The following is a 23,170-nucleotide window of genomic DNA, read 5'->3' as shown; positions in this document are numbered from 1 at the left end:
TGCGCCAGAAACCTGAGAACGATCGTATGTGAGAGTGTGCGAGTGTGTGTGTGTGTATGGACTAATAAAGACCTTGGAACGGCCCCTTAACTGAACGCCCTGAACGCTTTGGACCCTTAGAAATCGAACTATCAACAGCTGCCCGAGAAACCCGAAGCCAAAAAATCCCAGACAGCTTTACTCTTTGCGCTGTAGTTGTTGTTGTCGTTGTTGTTGTTGTTGCTGGGGCGTTAGAGACAAATTCATTTAAACGCAGATCGCTTAGGCAATAAATTTATAGACTGCCCTCAAGCAGTTAGAAACCGAAGAAAGACGCTTAAGAATACAAAAAAACTAAAAAAGGATCAAGAAAGAGTTGAAAAAGAGCACCCCTATCGAGATATCTCGATATCACATTGCCGCTGTTGGGCATTTTTTGGCATTAGAATTGCTAAAATGGCAAATAGGGGCGCTGTTTTAAGCTTTTTTTTACACCAGACACCAGAGACTACATAATTTGTTTTGGCTACGACTGCAGATTGAGGGATCGCATAGGGTTGGGATCTCCGTTTGCGATCTGTCTCGATTCGCATTAGGTCATTTGGTCAAAGCACCTGTTAGGAGACTTCCTTTAGTTTCCCCAACAAATTCAAACGGATGCATTCATCAATTTGGTGGCCAACAGGAAGCAACCTTCTGTTTTTTTTCCACTGCCTTTTTATTTTTGCGCCCAGGCTTTGACAAGGGTCGCGCATCTGCCACAAGGCAGCAAAAGGTGGCCAACACACACACACACACACATACGCATATATTTGAAAAAACGCACTTGTCATTTTGGCAAACGTTGCAAACAATAAAAGGAAACAAGTCGACATACGACAAGAAAATTGATTAGCTGTCGGCTAATCGTTGACACTACACATTGCCCCACCTACCAAGCTCCCCTCTATCACTCCTATCAACTCTTTTCCCTCTCTACACTGAAAAAAAGTCGCAACTTTGGAATAAAATAAATCCTATGTGCTGCTAGAAGTACAGTAATTCCGCATCTTTAGTTTGGCTCTTTGCAAATATTTTGAATTTCGGAATCCCGTAGGTATTTTTTTAGCAAGCTTAAATATTTTAGGATTTTTTGACATTTTTTTCTCCGCGTTTTTGCCATTTTATTCGCATATTGTCTTAATTAAACAATAATCTCTAAATACATACTTTAAAAAAAAACCATGCTAAAATTAAACTTACATTTTAGTATGACTTTTTTTCAGTGTACCTGTTGCCTTTGTCAACGCTGCGTGCTTTTCATGCTCTATTAAATAACTGGACAGCAAGTCTCAAAAAAAAATATAAAAAAAATAAAAGTGGGTGGCTTTTGGGGTGAGGTTGCAATAGTTATTTTGACTATGGATACGGATTGTTTTTTAAATTTTTTTAGGGTGAGGCCTATTAGTTGCCACACGTCATGTGGTTAAGTCAAGATGTCAACTGTATTTAAGTTGGTTACAATTCGTTGACTTTGAGCTCAGGGCCAAGTGCAGTGGTAAAAGAGCAATTAAAGCTTGCGTTTGCACAATTAAAAGATATATCAATGATGTGCTAAGATAAAAGACACCATTCTTGCCTTATAAGCATGCACAACTCTTCCCACACGCATCGTAACCCAGCTATTAGCAGTGTTAGAGTCTGTAAATTTGGTATGTGAGTTGAACGGAACTTCAAGTATTAAAATATATTATAAAAGATAAAGATAATATTAATGATTTGGCTTTTATGATAATCCATTTAGAAATAAATCATATCAATTATGACACAGTTTGTAAATGTCTGGCAATGGTATGCGTCTTAAATCTATGTGGCAGCTCTGCTGCAAAGACACTTTAACCCTTGTGGGGCCCTTGAAGCTAATGTTGTCTCTCCAAATGTGGACATATGTATATAAATTTGCATTTAAGTATGTTTGTGTGTCTGCTTGTATGTGTATGTGTGTGTGTGTGTGTGTGTGTGTGTGTGTGTGTGTGTAGTTTATATATGGGCAGAGCTGCTTGACAACGTGCTTAGCATTTGCAATGACACAGAGAACACACAGTAATATTAACAACAACAACAACAGCAACAATAACAACAATAAGATTTAAACGATGCTTAGGCTGGGGGAGTGTTGGGTGAACAGAGAGAGAGAGAGAGAGAGAGAGAGAGAGAGAGAGAAAGAGAGACAAGAGAGAAAGAGAGACAAGTTGAGAATGAGAGGAGTGTCGTCATTGTCGTGCATGTCGGGAATTCAACATGTGAGTTAGCTGTAGAATGCGTTTGGAATTTGCCTACAACAACAACGACAATAATAACAATAACAGTAACAATAGCACATGCTTGAAGCAACGACAAAAATCTCATCATTTACACCCACTACAAGCACACACACACACACACACACGCTAACTGTTGTGCGTGTCTCTTGAGTAGTTTTCCATGCTTCAAGATGTCGACAATGTTAAAAACATCCAAATATTTAATATTAATATAGCAAAACAATATTAATTAAATAAATTTGGCTATCCAACATTTCTTTATTTATTTTAAGTTTGTTAGTCATACTCTATTCATTTTAATTTTAATTAATTAATTAAAAATAACAAAAATATTTTAATTTTTTTTTGACAAAACAATTAATTAACTAATCTTGTCTAGCAAGACTTTTCCAATAAAAACAAAAGATGTTTGCTCATTATTTTAAAAATAGTTAAGTTAAACAGAATATAATATAAATAAAGAAGCAGCAGAATTAAAAAAAAAAAAAGGAAAAACAAAACAAGGCGCAAAATACAATTACAAATTCTAGACAACAACTTCAACGACTCTGTTATGCACATTAACATACGCACACACACATACATACAAACACATGACACGCACAACAGTTTTGTTTTTGTACTTGCTTTGATTTCGTTTTATCTATGCTTCTGTACGTATGTATGTACATATGAGTGTGTGTAAATATTTCGTTAAGACGCATTTGGCGCTAGACGAAATGGCAAAACGTAGAAAATACAACAACAACAAATGCGAGGGAATATCTTAAAAGTTCATGCACACAAAACAATAAAAGCTGTGCGAAGAGAATAAACAAAAAATACAAAAACAAAAAGAAGAAACCGAAACATGTAAATCAATTATTGTAAAGGATAAAACGTGCATTGAACTTGCCGCAAAACAAAAGAGGTGGGAGGAGCAGAAGAAGCAGAAACACAAAAGAAGGCTGCAAAAGCTTAACATTAGACAGTCTGCTGTTAAGTTACAGACAAAACTACTTGACGAGTTTAACGCATCTGTTATTGTTTCAAAACTTCATGTTCATTTCCTCATTACAAACATTTTTTATTTATTTATGATGTTTGTATGTATTCATGTGTTTGTATGTCATACATATGTAATTATAAAGCATTTTACAATTGCCTTGACCTTAACACAATAAAATAAATTACAGCAATTACAACAACAGCAGCTAAACTGAAAGCAAAGCCATTTTAACAGCTCGTTATGCAGTCGATCATGTTAAATTCCATATATGTACAGATGTGTGTCTATGTACATATGTAAACAGTTTACAGTGCGCCATTAAGATGAATACAGTGGCTTCCAATTTATTTTTGACTAGGTTCTTTATTGCTTTATTCAGACTCTCACAATATGTATTTAGTAAAATGAAAATATTATATTTTAATATTTATATCTGTGTTTAAATTTAATGTATATAAAAAATAAAATGCAAATATTTTGCTATAACAAATACCTAAACATTAATTTTAAATATTTAAATATTATTTATAGCTTCTTTCCATAAAAAAATGCATTTATTAAAAGTTTGTAATATGTAAAATTAGTGTATCACATAAACTGAGACTCACTGTACATGTTGTTGTTGGTAGGCGTGGCCATTTGCAATTTTGTTGCGGGCGTCTCTGTTAACCCATTAATAAATATAAAAATGGCAAAGCCAACAGTTTACACTCAATTTAAATCAAAATAACAGACAGCTAACACATTTTAATGTACCACAACAACAAAAAAAAAAAAACTAATTAAATACACAAGCATAGCGGAATGTGCGTTTACAATCAATTATGCTAAATCATTATTTATTTATTTGTCGTTTTTGGTTTGTCAAAATGTTAAGCGTTTGCCCGCCCAAGGCTAACAGCGACTGTTAACTGTCTGTTAAGTGGCGTGCGACAGTTAGAATTTACTAGCTGCGCAGTCGACTGCGCTGCCCAGAAGCACTGCTTTTCCAGGCGACCATGACCAACAGGCTAAAATAAAAACAGAACGACGCACAGTGGGGCAATTATGTATTTTGTTTTACATTAGGTTTAGTGCTGCTAAACAGGCTACAAAACGCACAGCTTGAAATAAGATCCCTAACACAATAAGATCACAAAAGTAGTGTTGGTAAACGGACTACAATAGTGAAAAGTTGCACAAAACAATAAAAAAAATTAATTTTGTATGAAAACTTTAAAATTCATTTTAAAAAAACTTGTTGATTAGCGAATCATTTTTTATTTCTTTTTAAAACAACATTTTTCCACATATAAAACAGTTTATTTCTATTTTAAATATGTAAAATGATTTTTGTCAAGTATTTTGGCTTGCGGTTCCAGTGTGCGCAGCGGCAGCGCAACTGCATGCGTGTTAAGCATTTGAAATTACACAAAAACACACACACACACATTTTAGCATATGTATGTATGTAATTATTGATATTGCGCGCTTGGCATGCAATTAAATAATACTTACATATTTATGAAGGGCTGCACACTTACAATAATAATAATAATAGCACCTACGCACACAAACTTGTTCATTGACAAATGCCGCTGCATTACACACACACAAAAGCAATTGCAAAAAGCCTTGATCTTGATCGCACACACACACACATGCACACGTCAGCGCAGTGCAGCGACGTCAACTGTGATTGCCATTGTTGTTGCTGTTGTTGTTGTTAATTGTTTGTTGCTATTATTTACTGCACTTGATTTGATTTGATTTACAACCAAGACAAGTTTTTTTTTCTTCTGTTTTTTCTGCTTTTTCGTTCGTTTTTTCCTAACCTTGTCTTTGCCCGTTTTGTCTTTGCTGACTGCGACGCAGCGCCGCTGCCGAGGGCAACTTCCTTCTCCCTCTCTCTTCCTCTCACCACTTTGTACTAACACTTGCTGTTTCGCTTTTGCCATTTATAATTCCAATTGCAATTGCAATTGCACTTGCATTTAATTGATTCTCATTCATTAATTTTATTTATTTTTTGTTATTAATTTAATACTTTCTCACTTGTTGCACTAGTTTTAAGCATTCAATAATTTTTGCTGCGCACCAATTAATTGACTATTTGCCTTTTGACTGTGTCTATGCACTGCTTTTTGTTTATGTTCACTTCAATTTACTCTGCAGCGCAAAAGTAATGACACACTTGCAATTTTTAAGTCACATACTAAATAACAACTAATTATGTAGCAAGTTTACTTATATATTAAACAGATTTTTTTAATAGTGATTCTTATTATTCTAATTTCACAATATTTTGCAACAAGAAGAAGAAAGTGGAAGAAATTGTTTAAAAATAATTAAATATGTAGTAATATATTTTGAATACAATATTATGTTTATTTCGTGTGAAAATCATTTCTTTGTACTATCATATCACATTTAGGAATCTAATAAAATCGTTTGTGATTGTAGATATTTTTTAAAAAAAATATTTTCTAATTTACATGACATTCTTTTGTTTAAAAGGTATTCTAAAACAATCTTTCGTATAAAAGCTGTGGCCAAACTTTTTTGATGCACGTTTTGTGCGTATTTAACTAGCTAGATCCCTTTATGCAACTGGGTGGCAACTCTTTGCAACTACACTTATGAGTGAAGCGCGAAATAAGAAAGAGGAGACACAAAATTATCTGTATGTGTTTGCATTTGTGTGTGTGTGTCCACTTTGTCGAACAAATTTCGATATTTGGCTGAGGAAGAAGGAGATGCGCTTACAGTTAGAATAAGATCGTCGTCGCGATTGCACGGTTATAATTTTTGTCGCTCTCTTTTCGATTTGCAGTTTTCGGTTTATGCAGTTATTTTTTTTAATAATTAAAGTGGCTCTCTCGAAAGTTCTACGAAGTAGAATATGTAAAACTTGCAGTTTTGTGTGCTTAAATTTTTTTGTTTTGCTTCTAATTTAACATTTTATTGTTGAATGATTGCTAATTTTGTTTTAATTTTTGATTTACTTGCAGAAAATTACCTAACGCCGGCAGCGCTTTTGCAGCGTTTAAGCTGCAGTGCAGCAAGCAGTGCAAGCGCCAATTCCACCACCACCACCAACACCACAACAACAATAGCAAGCAGTTCTACCAGCAACAACGACACCATTATTAATAGTAGAATTAACATTAACATAAGCAGTAGACCCAACACACCCGCAACAGACAACAACAACAAAGACTGCGACGTTAATGCGTTAACAGCAACAGCAACAACAACAGTAACAGTAACAGAAAGCAGCATACCAAAAGAAAACGTTAAAAGTCCAAAGCAAACGCAGTCGCCGTCGCCGCCGCAGTCGCCTTTAACAGTAGCTGATGCAGCTGATGCCGACGCCGACGCTGAAGTAGACGTTGACGTGGGCATTGAGACGCCAAAGCCGCGTTTTTTAACGCAGGCGCAACGCAAAGAATATCCGCTAGAAATAATAAACAAAGCGAGTGAGGTTGACAAGCAGTGTGAGTTGGTAAGCAGTGCAAGCAGTCGAAACGACAACGATAACAGAGGCAGCGACAGCGTTAACAGCAGCAGCAGCGACAGTGAAGACTCTGATGATGGCTGCAAATTGATAGTGGATGAGAAACCGTTAGTGCCCGTTGAGCAGCCGCTGTCGCTGCGCATGCGCAGCACACCACCGCCGGCAGAGCAGCGTCCCAGTCCGCCGCCGCCGCGTTTGCCCGCCGTACGCTGCAGCGTCATACAACGCGCACCCACAGCGTCAGCAGCGACGCCAGCCGCAGCAGCAGCAGCAGCAGCGCACTGTAAACAAGTTAACAGCGAGCTGTTATATCAGCGCACACTCGATTTAGAGCAATTGGGACCGGAACAACAGGAACCCATTGATTATCACGTGCCCCGGCAACGTCGCAGCGCTGCCAGCGACGACAGCGACGCCGAGCTGAACGCGCTGCGACTGCAGCGGGCGCGACGCGTACGTGACGCGCGCCGACGCAGCAGCTATTTGGCAGCGCGCGTGCTGCAGCTGAATCCGCGGCTGGTGCGCAGTCTGTCTGGCATTTGGCCGCAGCAGCGGGACACGGACGCAGCAGCAGCAACAGCAACAACAACAGCAGCAGCAACAATAACAGCGGACAGAGTTTTCAAGCCAGCTTTGGCAGCGGCAGCGGCGGCGCGCAGAACAGCGGCGCAGGCAGCGGCAGTTTTGCGGGCAGCGGCGCAGGCAGCGGTGCGGGCAGCGGCGCCGGCAGCGGTGGCATGGGCGGCGGTCGCGACGGACGCGGCAATTACGGACCCAATTCGCCGCCTAGCGGTGCATTGCCGCCATTTTACGAGAGTCTCAAAAGCGGCCAGACGGCGGACGGACAAACAGCCACGCCCACCGCCCAACAGCACGCCCATAACGCCCACAACGTGCAGCTGCAATCGAATTTCTTAATACAAAACGCAGCAGCAGCGGCATATTTAATGTCCGGACAGCAGCAACATTACAACAACAGCAGCAGCAGCAACAACAGCAGCAGCAACAACAACAACAGCAGCAGCAACAACAACAGCGGCGGCAACAACACTGCAGCAGCAGCAACAGTTGGTGGTGGTGGCATTGGCAGCGTTGCCTTAGATGGTAATAATATATTAAACTTTGGTCTGGGCAGCAATGCCAACAATAATAACAACAGCAACAGCAATAATAACAACAACAACAACAATAATAGTAATAATTATAATAATAATAATATTATCAATTCCAATTCCAATTCCAAATTTCATCATTTGCACGGCAACAACAACACGACAACACCAACAACAATTGCACATCCCTTTTACGGCGGCAATCCCTCAGCTTATGGCATTATCTTAAAGGATGAACCCGATATGGAATATGATGAGGCGAAAATCGATATAGGCACATTTGCCCAGAACATCATACAAGCGAGCATGCACGGCAGCAACAGCCAGCAGCAACTCATTGGCAGCAATCAACAGCAGCAGCAGCAGCAACACGCACAACAGCAGCAACAGCTGCAGCACAACAGCAATTCGAATGGTGGCAACAATTTCTATGAGGATGCCATTATGTCGGATTTGGCTGCAAATGTTGCACACTGCAACAGCGGCAATGTTATTGGCAATGTTGCTGCTGTCGATCCGCTGCAATTCACAGCCACCCTCATGTTAAGCTCCCAAACCGATCATTTACTGGAGCAACTATCGGATGCGGTGGACTTGAGTTCATTTCTGCAACGCAGCTGTGTGGATGACGATGATGAGGATGATGATTGCGACAACAACAGCAGCAATCACAACAGCAGCAACATGCGCAATACGAGTCCGCAACATCGTCGCGACTTTGAATTGGTTTCCACACCTTCATTGACTCCGGATTCCGATGATGTTGTCTCTGTCACGGCGCATGCCACACAGCTGGATGTGTTGCATGAGAACATATTGACGCATCTCACCAACAACATGCGCAACAGCAGCAGCAACAACAGCGGCAGCAACAACAATGTCTACAACGCGTCGCAGCAGCATTTGCAGCAACATGTTGTCGCCGCACAGCAGCAGCAACATTTGCAACAGCCGCCGCCTTCGTATCAACATGCCACGCGCAACATGTTGCAAATGCAAAACGGCAACACTAGCAACAACAACAACGGCTACCATCAGCAGCAGCAGCTAGCACAGCAGCAACAATTGCTGCAGCAGCAGCAGCATCACCAACAACATCAACAACAACAGGTGCAGCAACAGCAACATGCCTATCAGCAACACAATCTCTATGCACAGCAGCAACATCACGCACAACAGCAGCAGCAACAACAGCAGCAGCAGCAACAACATCATTTCCATCAGCAGCAGCAACATCATCATCATTCGCAGCAACATGCGCATCAGCAACTACAGCAGCATCATCACCAACAACAGCAGCAACAACTGCTTCAACACAACGACAACAGCAATCTATCGCTGCCGTCGCCAACAACAACAGCTGCTGCTGCCGCGGCTGCTGCTGCCGCCGCTGCAGTTGCCGCCTTGCGTCCCATGTCCAGCAGCAGCAGCAGCAGCTCCAATCTATTGGATGCCAATACAGCAGCTGTTGCTGCTGCCGCATTGCTCGACACAAAGCCGTTGATACAAAGCGTAAGTTATCTTAAAATTCCCAAACACATCACCGTCAAAACCACAACAACAACAATAGCAACAGCAGCAACAACAGCAACAACAAACGATGACAATGCACCCGAAAGCAACAACAACAGCAACTATTTGCTGCTCAGCAGCAGCAACAATAGTCAGTTTAACAGCAGCGTTAACATGAACACTGTCAACACTAACAGCAACTCTGTTAATACTAAAAGCAATGTTAGCGACAGCGTTAACATTTACAGAAGCAACAACATTAACACTGTCATCAGTAACAACACTGTTAATACTAGAAGCAATGTTAACGACGATGTTAACATTACCAGCACGCCTAACAGTAGCGACACTGTTAAGTCTGTCAATAAAAGCAAGCCTAAGTGCAAACTTAACAGCAACAGCAGCACTGTTACTGAGACTGTTAATGCCAACTGTGGCACTGTTAGCAGTAACAACAGCAGTGCTGTTAAGCTGGGTGGTCGTGCCAAAGCCGCTGCTTATGGCTCCACAGTGGTAACATTTGTCTCCACTGTTAATGCATCGCCGCAGTTGCCGCCGCAGCGTCACGTGCATCAAACCACGTTGCGTTCGCTTGCAACAGAGGCAGCGGCAACAGCAGCAGGTCTGTTGCCACCATCGCAAACTGTTTCGGCGCTCAACGAGAGCAAAATGCTACAGCGGCGGGTAAGACGGCGATTTAACAGCTCCACATACTGTTAAATAACACTGTAGCTTTAGCTGTAGCTGTGTGTTTTGTCCATGCCTCGTTTTCCCCTTCGTTTCTCCTCCTTTGTCTTCCACTCCGTTTTTTGTGTGTTTGTTTACAAAAAAATATTTAAAATATGTTTACATAGTCAATTTTTTGAGTTAAATGTTTGAAATATGTTAACCTTTTAATGTTAACTGCGCTCCTTAACAGTAGCAGCATTTGACACAACATTTTCTCTAATTTGTCAGCTCTGTTAACTTGCCAATGTTAAATACTCTCCATATTAGTAACAGAAAATTACTCAGCTCTATGTTAAAAGCATGTCTTCTCTTTTGAATTTACATTCCGCTAAAATATTTAAATTTTTAATAGGATTTATAACATTTGTGTTTATACATTTTCTTAAATATTCTTTGTTATAATAAATTACTAAAGAAGTATTTAATTAGACAAACTGATAATCTGTTGCTATTTGTTAAGTTTTATTAACACTCTGTTAATATCAAGTTTTCAAACTAAAATCTTATATCAACTTATATAAAATCTTATATATATTTATTAAATTCACAATTCTATTTGATTTTTAGATTTTAAGAAATGTAAACATAAAGATGCAACAGTGTAAAGCTTAAGAGAACTTGCTTTAGCTCTGTTAGCGTGACGCTGTTAGCATTAACAGCAATCTGTTATATGGAAGTTAAATCTACAGAAAAGTTTGTAATGTTCAAAAAAATGTACATTTAGGGGTATAAAAGATAAAGATGCTGCAGCTCTGTTAGCGTCACGCTGTTAACATTAACATCAGTCTCTTATATGAAAGTTAAATCTATAGAAAAGTTTGTAATCTTCAAAAAATTTTACATTTAGGAGTATAAAAGACAAAGATGCTGCAGCTCTGTTAGCGTCACGCTGTTAACATTAACAGCAATCTGTGGTTAATTAAATGTAACCAGTTCTGTTTATGCAATTTGAAACTGTTATAAAGAAGTTTAACCTATAGAAAAGTTTTTTAATATATAAAAGATAAAGAAGCTGCAGCTCTGTTAGCGTCACGCTGTTAACATTAACAGCAATCTGTGTTTAAATAAATGTAAGCAGTTCTGTTTATGCAATTTGAAACTGTTATAAGGAAGTTAAATCTATCGGAAAGTTTTTTAGGGTATAAAAGATAAAGATGCTGCAGCTCTGTTAGCGTCACGCTGTTAACATTAACAGCAGTGCCTAAATTTCCGCCTTACTCCTTTGCCTACCAAAGTGTTTTGTCAATTGTTGTGTTGTTTTTTGTTTTTGTGCTCGTCTTTTGTCGTTGAACCATTGAAGATATTTATTTTTTAACATTTTTTCGTAACATTTTAATAATATTTGTGTAACCTTTGCAGTTGGGACTGCCGCCAGATTTGCAGCTGGAGTTTGTGAATGGCGGACATGGCATTAAGAATCCGCTGGCGGTTGAGAATGCGCATGGAGGCCATCATCACCACCGCATACACCGCAACATGGATTGCATCGATGATCTCAAGCATGGCCACCAAGCGCAGCAGCAACATGTTGGCCAGTCACAGCAGCAACAGCAGCAGCAGCAGCATTCGCCACAGCAGCAACATTCGCCACAGCAACAGCATGCGCAGCAGCAGCAACATCAGCAGCAGCAACAACAGCAGCAACAACAGAGCTTGCAACAAGCAGCGGCAGCAGCAGCCGCTGCAGCAGCGGCTGCAGTTGCCACACAACATCATACGCTGAGCAACAGTCACAGCCACAGTCACAGCCTCAGTCACAGTCACAGCAGCAGCAGCAACAATCGCAACAACAGCAGCAGCAGCGTCAGCAGCAACAGCAGCAGCCAAGGCGATCCTCTGTGTGCCGAGGATGCCAACAACAAGTTCGTGTGTCGCGTCTGCATGAAGACCTTCTCGTTGCAACGTCTGCTCAATCGCCACATGAAATGCCACTCGGATATCAAGCGTTATCTGTGCACCTTCTGTGGCAAGGGATTCAACGACACCTTTGACCTCAAGCGTCACACACGCACACACACGGGTGTGCGACCCTACAAGTGTAATCTGTGCGAGAAGAGCTTCACTCAACGTTGTTCCCTGGAGTCGCATTGCCAGAAGGTGCACAGTGTGCAACACAAGTATGCTTACAAGGAGCGACGCGCCAAGGTGAGTTCATCTATTTATTTATTTACTTACTTATTAATTTATTTATTTATCTATTTATTTATTTAATAAATATTTTTTTAATTTAAAACATTTTTTTTTTAAATTTATTTATTTATTTCATAATCATTATTCAATGACTTTTATTATTTTACTTATTTATTTATCTATTTATTACTTATTTATTTATCTATTTATTTATTTAATTTGACATTCCTAATGCTACAAGTACAAAAAAAGACTTATAAGTTATTGCATTAATCACAGAAATTATTTATTTGAGTTTATAATTTTTTTTTTTTTATAAAAATAAAAAAAATAAGAGAAAATGGCTTAGAAATAGCTTGATTAATATTTGTTAAACATTTTCATTTTCATTATCTACAAGACTGGAAAATAAGTTAATAAAATGATTTAAATTAATAGAAAACGATTTTTTTCGTCATTAAATAAAGTTTTATTTTCAAAATATAGTTATTATGTTAGTTAAACATTTTTTAAACTACTCACAAATAATAGCTAAACCTACAATAACTTTATTTGAAATATGAAAAAATTCAATATGTTTTCTGTTTTATTTTACTATATTTATCATCAAACCCATAGAATAATGATTATTTCTTAAGTTTTATTTAGTTTGAATTGAAAAAAAAACTCAAGGTGTTATTTAGTCTTTATAAAAAAAAATAAATTTAAATGAAATAATTATATTATTGGTAATATAATAAAAAAAATTTTGGAATTTAATAAATTAATAAATGGTTTACTGACTAGGAACGTATATAAATTTTGTTCATTCATTCATTATAAAAAAGTCAAAATAACACCTTGAGTTTTATTTTTGATTCAAACTAAATAAAACTTAAGAAATAATCATTATTAAAAAGAAAAAGAAAAGAACCCCCAAAAAATTGTAGTTGGTTACTTTTGGTATCCTAAATACAGATTAAACTTTATTTTTAATATTAATTTTTTCCAAACTTCTTGCGAATAATAGTTATGATTTGCTACAAAATAAACTTGAAATGTATTTTTTGTATACTGTTTTTTTATTTTTAGTAGCCTGGAAATAGCAGAAATTTGTATTTCCTTTTTTTTTATAAAAATTAATTTTATTTCTCATTTTTATCTAATATCTAATTTTATAAGATTTTGAGACTAGCGCAATGAGTAATAATCAGACTTGTATTTGTAGCGTTTGGTTGAATAATTTTCTTAAATATAATTATAAATTTAAGAATTAATTAGAGAAAAATGAATAATAACAAATTGTTTTCTTCGCTTTTAGATGTACGTGTGCGAGGAGTGCGGTCATACCACCTGCGAACCAGAGGTTCACTATCTCCATTTGAAGGACAATCATCCATTCTCACCGGCGCTTTTGAAATTCTACGACAAGCGTCATTTCAAGTTCACCAATTCACAATTTGCGAACAATTTGCTCGGCCAGCTGCCGATGCCGGTGCATAATTGAAACAGAAACTGAAACTCGTATCTACAATTAATGCAACTAGTTTAAGCGCAAAAAAAACCGTACATATAATTTATTAATTAACTAAAATATGTTTCAACTTTAAGCTGTTCAACGTGTGACACTGAAGTTTTATGAAAACTGCCCACGAAAATGGAGAGATTATGTTTTGTACATGTATAATACTTTATATCATATATATATCACACATATATATATATATATAACTTAGTTATAGACTAAACTTAGTTGTAGTAACTAGTGTAGCTCAAAGAAGTTTTACAACACGTTTTCATTTCAATTTTTAACACTTTGCTGTGCAAATTACAAAATTACTTAAACAATTCTTAAAAAAAAAAAAATGAAAATGAAAATGAAAAAAAAAACAATTCTTTTTGGCAAGTTCCAAAAAAACTTTTAATTTTAATCGCTTAGTCAAAGTTTTTTTTTATATTATTATTTTTTTATAATTATTATTATTATGATAACATGTTTTTTTTGGCTACAACATAAAGTTGTAGTTGAATCTTAAGTCTAGTTTTAAGCGAATGCTTTAAGCAACAAACGCGAAAAAAGAGAAGAGATAAACGAAAAAATTATGAATTATGAAAATAAGTTAAATAATTTTTTTTTTTTTGTAATTTGATAAACAACTTTTTTCAATTAGCGAATTGAACTAGCTGCAAACGTTTGCATTTATTTACAACAAATACAAAAATGAAAAACACACATTCCACAATCCACATTGTAGAACGTAAGCAACATTTAACATAACAACAACAACAACAACAACAAAACACATTGTATGTATTTATTATTAGCAACTTTTGAAGACATCACAAAACAAAACCAGAATCCATTGTAAAGAGGCATAAAAAACAAACAAAAACAAAAAACGAAATGAAACATAAGAAAATCGGTTAAGTTTAATTAATAGTTAAGCATAGTTTTAATGTGATCAATTAAGTGTAAACAATATATTTGCTAATTATGCTGTTCATAAATGAAGTCAAAGCGCAACAACAAAACAAAAGAAAACAAAAAAGGGAAAAAAGAATTATGTATCATACTTTATTATCATTATGTATTTGTTTAAGGAACACACTCACACACACAAACACACCCTTACACACACACATTTTGCATTATTTGTTGAAATTTCATTGAAAGCAACAATTGTACTGAATAAACAAAGTCAACAACAAACAACAAAACTTAGAAGACAAAAAAAAACCTATAAAAACAAAATGAATTAAGCTACATCATTTTTTATTAAATATTATTAATATAAATAACTATAACAATGTAGTCTAGTTTTAGGCGTATGCTTTGTTTGTGAACAGCATATTTGATTTTTTTTGATTGACTTCGTTTCGATTTAGATTTCGATTCGCTTTTGATTAATTGAAATGAATTGCATTAATTATTTTCACATATCGCCAATTGAATAATGCGACATTATGCTTTTAAGTTGCAGTTAGTAATACCCATTAAAACACACACACTCACACACACACACACAGAGTATACACAACATAGAACACACAATAAACATATATATATATTTTTTTGCATAGTTCTGTAAGCAACAACGGGTTAATTGTGCAATCGCTTGGTGTTGGTATAAACAAAAACAAAAAATATATAAACATATAACTATTAGAGACTCCGTTAAGCCGCAACGTGTTGTACATGGGCGCTGGGCGTGGCACCGCCCACAATATAAAGCCCTAACCAATCAAATGATAAATGCGCCTATGCACAATAATTGTTGAATACACACACACATCACACACATACATACGCCTCACACACACACACACACACACACACACAACCCGACACACTCATACACACCCACATACATACATATGCATAGTTTAGTTATATCATTTTGAATCCTTCAGCTAATTTGGTTCAACTTTTCGTTTAGCTTTAAAAAGAAACAACAAAAAAAAAAACTCATTTGAAACTTTAATTTAACTTACACACACACACACACACAAACATGTACTTCCATGCGAACAAAATTACAAATTTTATTTAATACTTACACCGATTTCTTTTTAAGCGCAAAATTCAAATAAAATAAAAAAACTAAGAAACAAAAACAAAAAACACATGAAAGAAATAAGAAAAATTAGCATACACTCACATTGAATTAGTTTTAAATTAAACCTTTTTTTTTCTTAACATAACTATTATATATTTACCTATGTATACTACATAAAGTTTATGAGAAGCAAATTATATAATAAATATTGAATATTACAAAACGAATGTGGCCAAATTTCTTTTTATTTTACCTTTTTCAGCATTTTCAGCAATGAGTTTTTCAATTTTGATGCAGAATCCAAATAGACAGTGTTATGAAAAGCTTGAAGATTTCAAAAAAAATATGGACAGTGATCGATAAAATGGAAAAAATTGAATTTTCCAATTTTGATAAAGAATTAAAATAGAGAACAAATATTAATAAAATTGATATTCCAAAAGATAATCGATTCAGATTTGACAAAGTTATGTTAGTTTGAAGTTTTTGAAAAAAGTGTCAGTATGGGAAGAATGGACAGTGACTGAAAAAAAAATGTATTTTCCAATTTTGATGCAGAATTAATCTAGAGATCAGAAAAAGAAAAAAAATTACATTTCGCAAGGAAATCGGTTTAAATTTGACAAAGTTATGACAGTTTGAAGTTTTCGAAGTACAGTCAGGCAACCGGTTTTTGTATGTACATAAATATTAAAAAAAAAAAAAATTTGTCTGCAAACTTTCTATATCATTTATATACCTTCATGAAAAGTAACCAGGGAATTATTCCGGAACCAATTCCGGAACCGTTAACCGAAACTAACCGTCTGATATTTAGTACAGGATCTGAGACCGTAACCGAAATAAATTCTCTGTCAGGAACCGAATACCGAAACGTTTGTACAGGTACGGTTGTGGTAAAGTAGCTAAGTTAAAGAGTAGTCCACCTTCAAACTGTCATAACTTGATCAAAACTGAACCGATTTTTAGGCGGAATGTCATTATGATCATGATTTGTCCTCCTAATTCATTCTGCATTCAAATTTGGTTCATTTTAAAAATTTAATTATTTTCGACCAAGATTCGATTTCGATGCTAAGGGTCCCCCCTTTGAAATTTCGAAAATTCAAAATTTGAAATCTCAAGTTTTCAATTTTAATCAACTCCCTATATCGTAATTAGTATAAAATAACACTTTTAACTTGATTCTGAGAACTTTCATTTTTTTGTAAATAATCATGTTAAATTGAACAAAAATTTGGACTTGTAAAGTTGTCAGATCCGAAGTCTGACCAACTTCAAACTGTCATAACTTGATCAAAACTGAACCGATTTTCAAGCGGAATGCCATTTTGATCATGATTTGTCCTCTAAATTCATTTTGCATTTAAATTTGGTTCATTTTAAAAATTTAATTATTTTCGACCAAGATTCGATTTTGATGCTAAGGGTCCCCCCTTTGAAATTTCGAAAATTCAAAATTTTAAAACTCAAGTTTTCACTTTTAATCAACTCCCTATATCGTAATTAGTATAAAATAACACTTTTAACTTGATTCTGAGAACTTTCAATTTTTTGTAAAAAATCATGTGAAATTGAACAAAAATTTGGACTTGTAAAGTTGTCAGATCCGCAGTCTGACCAACTTCAAACTGTCATAACTTGATCAAAACTGAACCGATTTTCAAGCGGAATGTCATTTTGATCATGATTTGTCCTCTAAATTCATTCTGCATTAAATTTTTTTTAAATTCGCTCAAAAATTTTTTTCTCTAGGTCTAGCTATTTATTTAAATGTCATATTTATTTTAAGCGACATCTTCAAATTTTAAAATGTTTCAAAATTGATTTGTTGTACCGTTACGTACCGGTATGAAACCGGAACCGAAAGATAAAAACTGAAATAGAACCTTTTACCGAAATAGTTATTTGTTTCGGTTTGATTCCCTGATAGTAACACCATTGGATTTCATACTCAAGACCTTTAATGCAATAAGAATCAGCTCAGTTCTGCAAAGTCATTGAACACCGATCTAAATAGTAAATTAAACATCAAAGATTTAATAAAAAACAATTTTTTTTTTTCAAATGTTTTCACTTTATTTATTTCGCTAGTTTCATTATGTTTTATGTTCAGTGTTTTGTTTGTATTTTGTTTTTTCAATTTTTTTGTTCGCTTTTTTTTAAGTTTTTCGGCTTCTGTTTTTTTTTTACATTAATTACTGAAATACACACACAGACACGGAATTACAATAAAAACTAAATGTTTTTTTTCATTTTGCATTTTTTGTTGTTGTTTCACATTAATTAATATACCGTTTTATTATCAAGAATTGTTGTAATATATGTAATGTTGTTGTTCTTTTCTTTTTAATTTTTTAACGTTGTTTGTCATTTTGGGGCTGCTTTTCATTAGTTAAACTAAATGATTTAAAATTCAACTATTAAAACTTTCAACACAAAAGAAGTAAAAAATAAAATGTATTTTTTTATTTATTTATTATTTATATATACTTATATTTTTTATCGATTTGTTTGAGCAAATTAGGCCAATTGAATGGTTTCATTATTCCATTCCTTTTTTGTTGCTTTTAAAAAATTACATACAATGTCATTTACATAGATATACTATAACTATAAATTTGTTTACTTTTTGTTATATTTTTTTAAATTTAATTATTTTTATTTTCTGGTTTTATAACTATTACATTGATATGAACCACACGAGAACCCGAAGAGAAATAAATTAAACACAAACAAAAGGTTTTTAAAAATATATATATGTATTTGTTTAAAATTATATTTTGTTATTTAAGTGAAAGAGAAAAAGAGTTTACAAATTAAGATTATTAATAATAATATATATTTATATAAAAAATTAATTAAATGTTTCTGCTGTATTTATTTGAAATGTTAAAATATATTGTATAACTCTACATACAAATAAAATATAAAAAAAATATAATAATAATTAAGACTTTATTGCAATAGTTTTTTTGTATGATTTTTTTCATATTTTTATTTTTAAACATAAATACGTATAACAGCAGCGCGAGTTTTGACATGGTTTTCTGGCCTTTCTTTACTCTATATGATATATCATACTATATATATATTTGTATATATATATTATTCATATAATTTGCTTTGTTTTTTACTTTTACACACATCAAATTTTGTTATTGTTTTAATCGGTAGCTTACATAAAAACTAACACTAAAAACAGACACATTTCGTTTAATTTCTTTCCCATTTCTTTTATTATTTTTTTGTTGTAATATCATATTATTATATGTATTTCATTTTTTTTCTTCATATATATAACTAATTTAATATATGTACGCTTTTATATTTTTATTTTTTTACGATAAACACTTACATTTTTTGTTTTATGTTTGTTATTTGTTAAAAATGCTTCTAAAAATTGTTTACCATATTTTTTTGTTTTATTAATTGGTTTTATTGTACACGCTACACACTTAATTGTTTATATATATTTTTTTTGTTATTTATAACCGTTTCGCTTTTTTCAAAAATTTGTTTTGTTCACGTACATTTTATTTTTTTGTTTGTAATTTTTTTTTTTTAGCTTTGTATAATACTGAAAATACGACTAGACATTCATAATATATATAAATATGTTTGTTGCTTTTGTGTTTGCTTCTTCTTACGCTGCCTCTTTTCTATATATAGATCTATATAATTTATTTAAATATATATATATGTATATTTATATATATATATATATTTCGTGGGCTTTAGGTTTTGTTCAGATTGAAATTGTTCGGCTTTGTTTGGTTATTTTTTTTTCTTGTTTTCTCTTTCTTTTTTTTATAATATTTATCGAAAATGCTTTAAAAAACTTCGTGTTCAACTCGTACTGGATCAGTTACTATTTTTTTTTTTATCGTTTTTTTAGTTCTTTTTATGTAGAAAAATAAGTACAACAAAATGTAAGAGAGAGAAACGACAATAAATCAATTCCAACCAAATTCAAGTTTTACAGGGTATATTCGACTTTTGTGCTATTTTCCATTAGATTTCTATCTTTTTCTAACAACAAATTTAATTCTCTTTTGTTTTATTTTATTTTGTTTTTTTCTTGTAATAAGTTTTATAAATCTTATGCCATTAAAAACAATTTGTATTAGTATTAATTAGAAGATTATGCGATTTGTTTTTACGTTTAGTTCAAAACTACACATTTATTTAAATGTATGCATGTATATATACTATATGTATGTGTGTATATGATTATTATTCATAATTTTCATTTGTTTTTGCATTAATTTTTATCGCTTGTCCAGTTTTGTCTTACACACAAATTGAAGACGTCTCAAGATCTGATTGTTAATCATTTTTTTAATCGTTTAATTATTTAACTTCTTTTATCAAATTAATTTTTTCTTGCATTCGATTTTGTTAGGTACATTTACTTATAAGCAAAATGAATAAAAAATAATCTATTTGTTGAATTATTTGTTTTTGTTTAACTCAACTTTGAACCGATGCAAAAAATTGTTTGATAATTTTTAATTAATTTTCCGTTTATTAATTTAAATATTGCGCTTCGTCTAATGGTGTGTGTGTCTGTTGTGTGTGTGTAGGAAGTTTGTCCACTTTTCCATTTTTTTTCTCTCTTCTTCTTCGCTTAAATTCATTCATTAAGTAATTTTTGTAGTTCAAAAAAATTTGCAATTTTTCAATCTCAGTGTATTCGACTGTGTGTGTGTGTGTGTGTGTGCGTGTATTTGTACATATTTATATAGCGGTATGCATGTATTTATGTATATGCCTATAAAGTTCCTTTTTTTTTACATATATATATATCATACTTCATTTATTTTCTCATCATTTTTTTATTGCAGAAAAATTTGGCGTCCAAGCCTATTTTTTTTTTTTAAATTTGAGGCTTGGTTTACACTTAAAAAATAGCATTATCATTCTCTTCAATTTCCTCTTTGTCTTCTACAACATTCTGTTTTTTTTTCTTTTAATATTATTAAAGTTAAAGTTTTCGTATTTGCTTAAGAGAATTTATTTTTTATTTTTTTTTAATATAATACAAAAAATGTTTCACTTTTTTTCTGTGCGCAGTCGTTGAGATTTTCTTCTTGTTGTTTTTGTGTTGGGATTTCTTTTTTTTTTTTTTTTTTGGGTGCAAGAGTTGTTCATACTATTTTCAGTTTTCCACATTTTCATTGGCTTTTCTTCAGCTTTGAGTTTGGGGGGGGAGGAGGGACTTTTGTGTCTGTGTGTACAGTGGGCTGTGTACAGTGGGGCGAGATACAGCTTTTGTTCTTTTAGTTTCCATTACTTTTTTTTTCCAACTTTTCTGTTTCTTTTTATTTTTGCACCGCTTCTTCTTTCTCCTATATGCTTCTTCTTCTAGTTACAGTATATAAAATAGATTCCATATACAAAAATTAGTTCTTTTTTTTTGTTCTTGTTTTGAAATATGCATGAATAAGAAAAAAAAAACTGTCAGCAGCGCAGTTTCTTGAACCGCTTTGCTCTCTCACTCACTCACTCGTTCTGTCTCTCTCACTCATCACTCACTTGCTCTATTTTGTAGTGCAAAATTATTATTTTTGGGGGCAGTGCTGTTTACGAATTAATCGAAATTTTTGTTTAATTATTTACCCTATCGTATATCCCAGCAGCAATTTTTTCTTTGATTTTCTGCAACTCGTCTATGTGAACTCAGCTCTCAGTGAAGTTGTATTGCTGAAATTTGGTACAGTTGCGTCTTAGAAGGTTAGTTCGCACATATGTTAAAACCAAATCAATTGGTTTACTAGAACCTAGAGAGAGCATCACTTTAAAGTACGAGTTTTTGTACGAAAAACTTCAACAGTTGCAGTTGACTTGATTCTAGGGTATTTCTGCTAGGGTATTTCAGCTTCGACAGGCCGAAGACAACACTTTGCTTGCTTTTTTTTTTGTTTGTTTAACTATACTTAGTTTTATTTCTCATGCTATTAACTTAACTTTTTTGTTTGTACGTTGTTTTCAAATGTATCCCAACTGGCAGACGTTTATATGCATCTTTATCTCTCTTTGCTTTATAATAACAGTTCTTCTTAAAAGAAACACAAAAAAAGAGTAACTAAAGTCGGTGCGGAAGACATTTGTGGTGTTCTAAGGGTGAGGGCGGGACTTGGGTCGAAGTTAGGCTTTATTTAAAGCAGCAAGCCAAAAAAAAATGCATTAATAAAATTGTTGTAAGTGCTTGCAGCTGTATGAGTGTATGTGTGTGTGTGTGTGGGAGGGTGTGTGTTGAGTGTGTGTGTTGAGCATTGATTAAATGCAACTACATAATCAATAATCAATTAACATTAAGCATAACAAACAAAAGTTCGGCAACAACAAACACGATTATGCTTAAATATTTGCGACGAAGCGACACACAAAACGTTTAAGAATGACACAAACAAAGCAGAAACGCAAAACATACATGTTCTTATTATTATTATTTATTTTCTGTTTCGTGTATTTTACTCTAGCAACTATTTAGCTAACATTTGCAACTACAATAATAATAATAATTATTATATATATATATAGATATTATGTTCTAAAATGAAGAACCAAAAAAAATATGTTTGCTTCTGCTTTTACTTTGAACTTCTTAAACGTTTCTTATTTTCTTTCCTTTTTTTTTTTATTAACATTAAATGCTTGTATATGATTTCCTTTAATTCGTTAGTTTTGTAATTTGCGCTAAAAACTTTCGTAAACGTTTGTTTTCTCACGTTTCTTGCTGCCCACGCAGTTTCGTCAACGTTTGCTTGCCATATTCATTAGTATACCTTTTCATATTAATTTCGTTTAGTTTGCTTTTTATATTATTCATATATATTTCTTTCATTTCTTTTCTTTATTTATTTTTGTTGCATATAATACATAATGAATGCAATTTTTTGTTTCAATTTCAATTTACATGCGAAAGAAGAAACCAAAAAGAAAACACAAAATATAATTAGATTAGAACTCAAAAATTCATTAAATGCAGAAAAGTATATATATTTATATATATGTAATATTCATATATTATGTATTATATTTATGTTAAGATCATGAACGTAGCTATAAATATTATATAGACTATATATATTACTATATAGAGTTGCCTTGTGTGTGTGTGTGTGTATGTGTGTATATAAAGCATGCTCTTGAGCTTAAGACTATAAAAAAAATATGAAATTGTGCTTAGTTAACGCTATATATATATATTATATATTAGACATGTAAGTGTATATATGTTTGTGTGTGTGTGTGTATGCAAATTATTAAAATATATTAAATCATTAATTAATTAAAACTTAGCAGCTAATTAAGGAAACCACAATAATTTCAATTTAAGTTTAAAGCACGAAAAAACTTTCAAGTTTTTCTTAATTTTC

At 33.6% G+C, this 23,170-nt stretch overlaps 1 protein-coding gene across 1 annotated transcript; it reads left to right on the top strand.

Annotated features, from left to right (window-relative positions):
• The first annotated feature begins 7,478 nt into the window (after nucleotides 1-7,478).
• LOC117785002 (transcriptional regulator ovo) lies at nucleotides 7,479-13,897 on the top strand. The gene is made up of 6 exons (XM_034622875.1): nucleotides 7,479-7,710; nucleotides 7,807-7,870; nucleotides 8,090-9,384; nucleotides 9,544-10,074; nucleotides 11,479-12,264; nucleotides 13,550-13,897. Exons 1-6 carry the CDS (start codon nucleotides 7,504-7,506, stop codon nucleotides 13,733-13,735), a joined length of 3,069 nt encoding a protein of 1,022 aa, XP_034478766.1. The 5' UTR covers nucleotides 7,479-7,503; the 3' UTR covers nucleotides 13,736-13,897.
• Nucleotides 13,898-23,170: the final 9,273 nt, after the last annotated feature.

Source organism: Drosophila innubila, chromosome X (assembly GCF_004354385.1).
Source record: "Drosophila innubila isolate TH190305 chromosome X, UK_Dinn_1.0, whole genome shotgun sequence".
Classification (NCBI taxonomy): Eukaryota; Metazoa; Arthropoda; class Insecta; order Diptera; family Drosophilidae; genus Drosophila; species Drosophila innubila.
This window is presented reverse-complemented; position numbering and strand designations above follow the sequence as displayed.

Bases quoted from the DNA above. Each gene is read 5' to 3' on its own strand.
- LOC117785002 (XM_034622875.1), top strand. From the start codon at position 7,504: ATGGGCGGCGGTCGCGACGGACGCGGCAATTACGGACCCAATTCGCCG. The intron at 7,871-8,089 runs GTAATAATATAT...GCAATCCCTCAG, and splicing joins TGGCAGCGTTGCCTTAGATG to CTTATGGCATTATCTTAAAG. The intron at 9,385-9,543 runs CAAAGCGTAAGT...AGCAACAATAGT, and splicing joins TCGACACAAAGCCGTTGATA to CAGTTTAACAGCAGCGTTAA.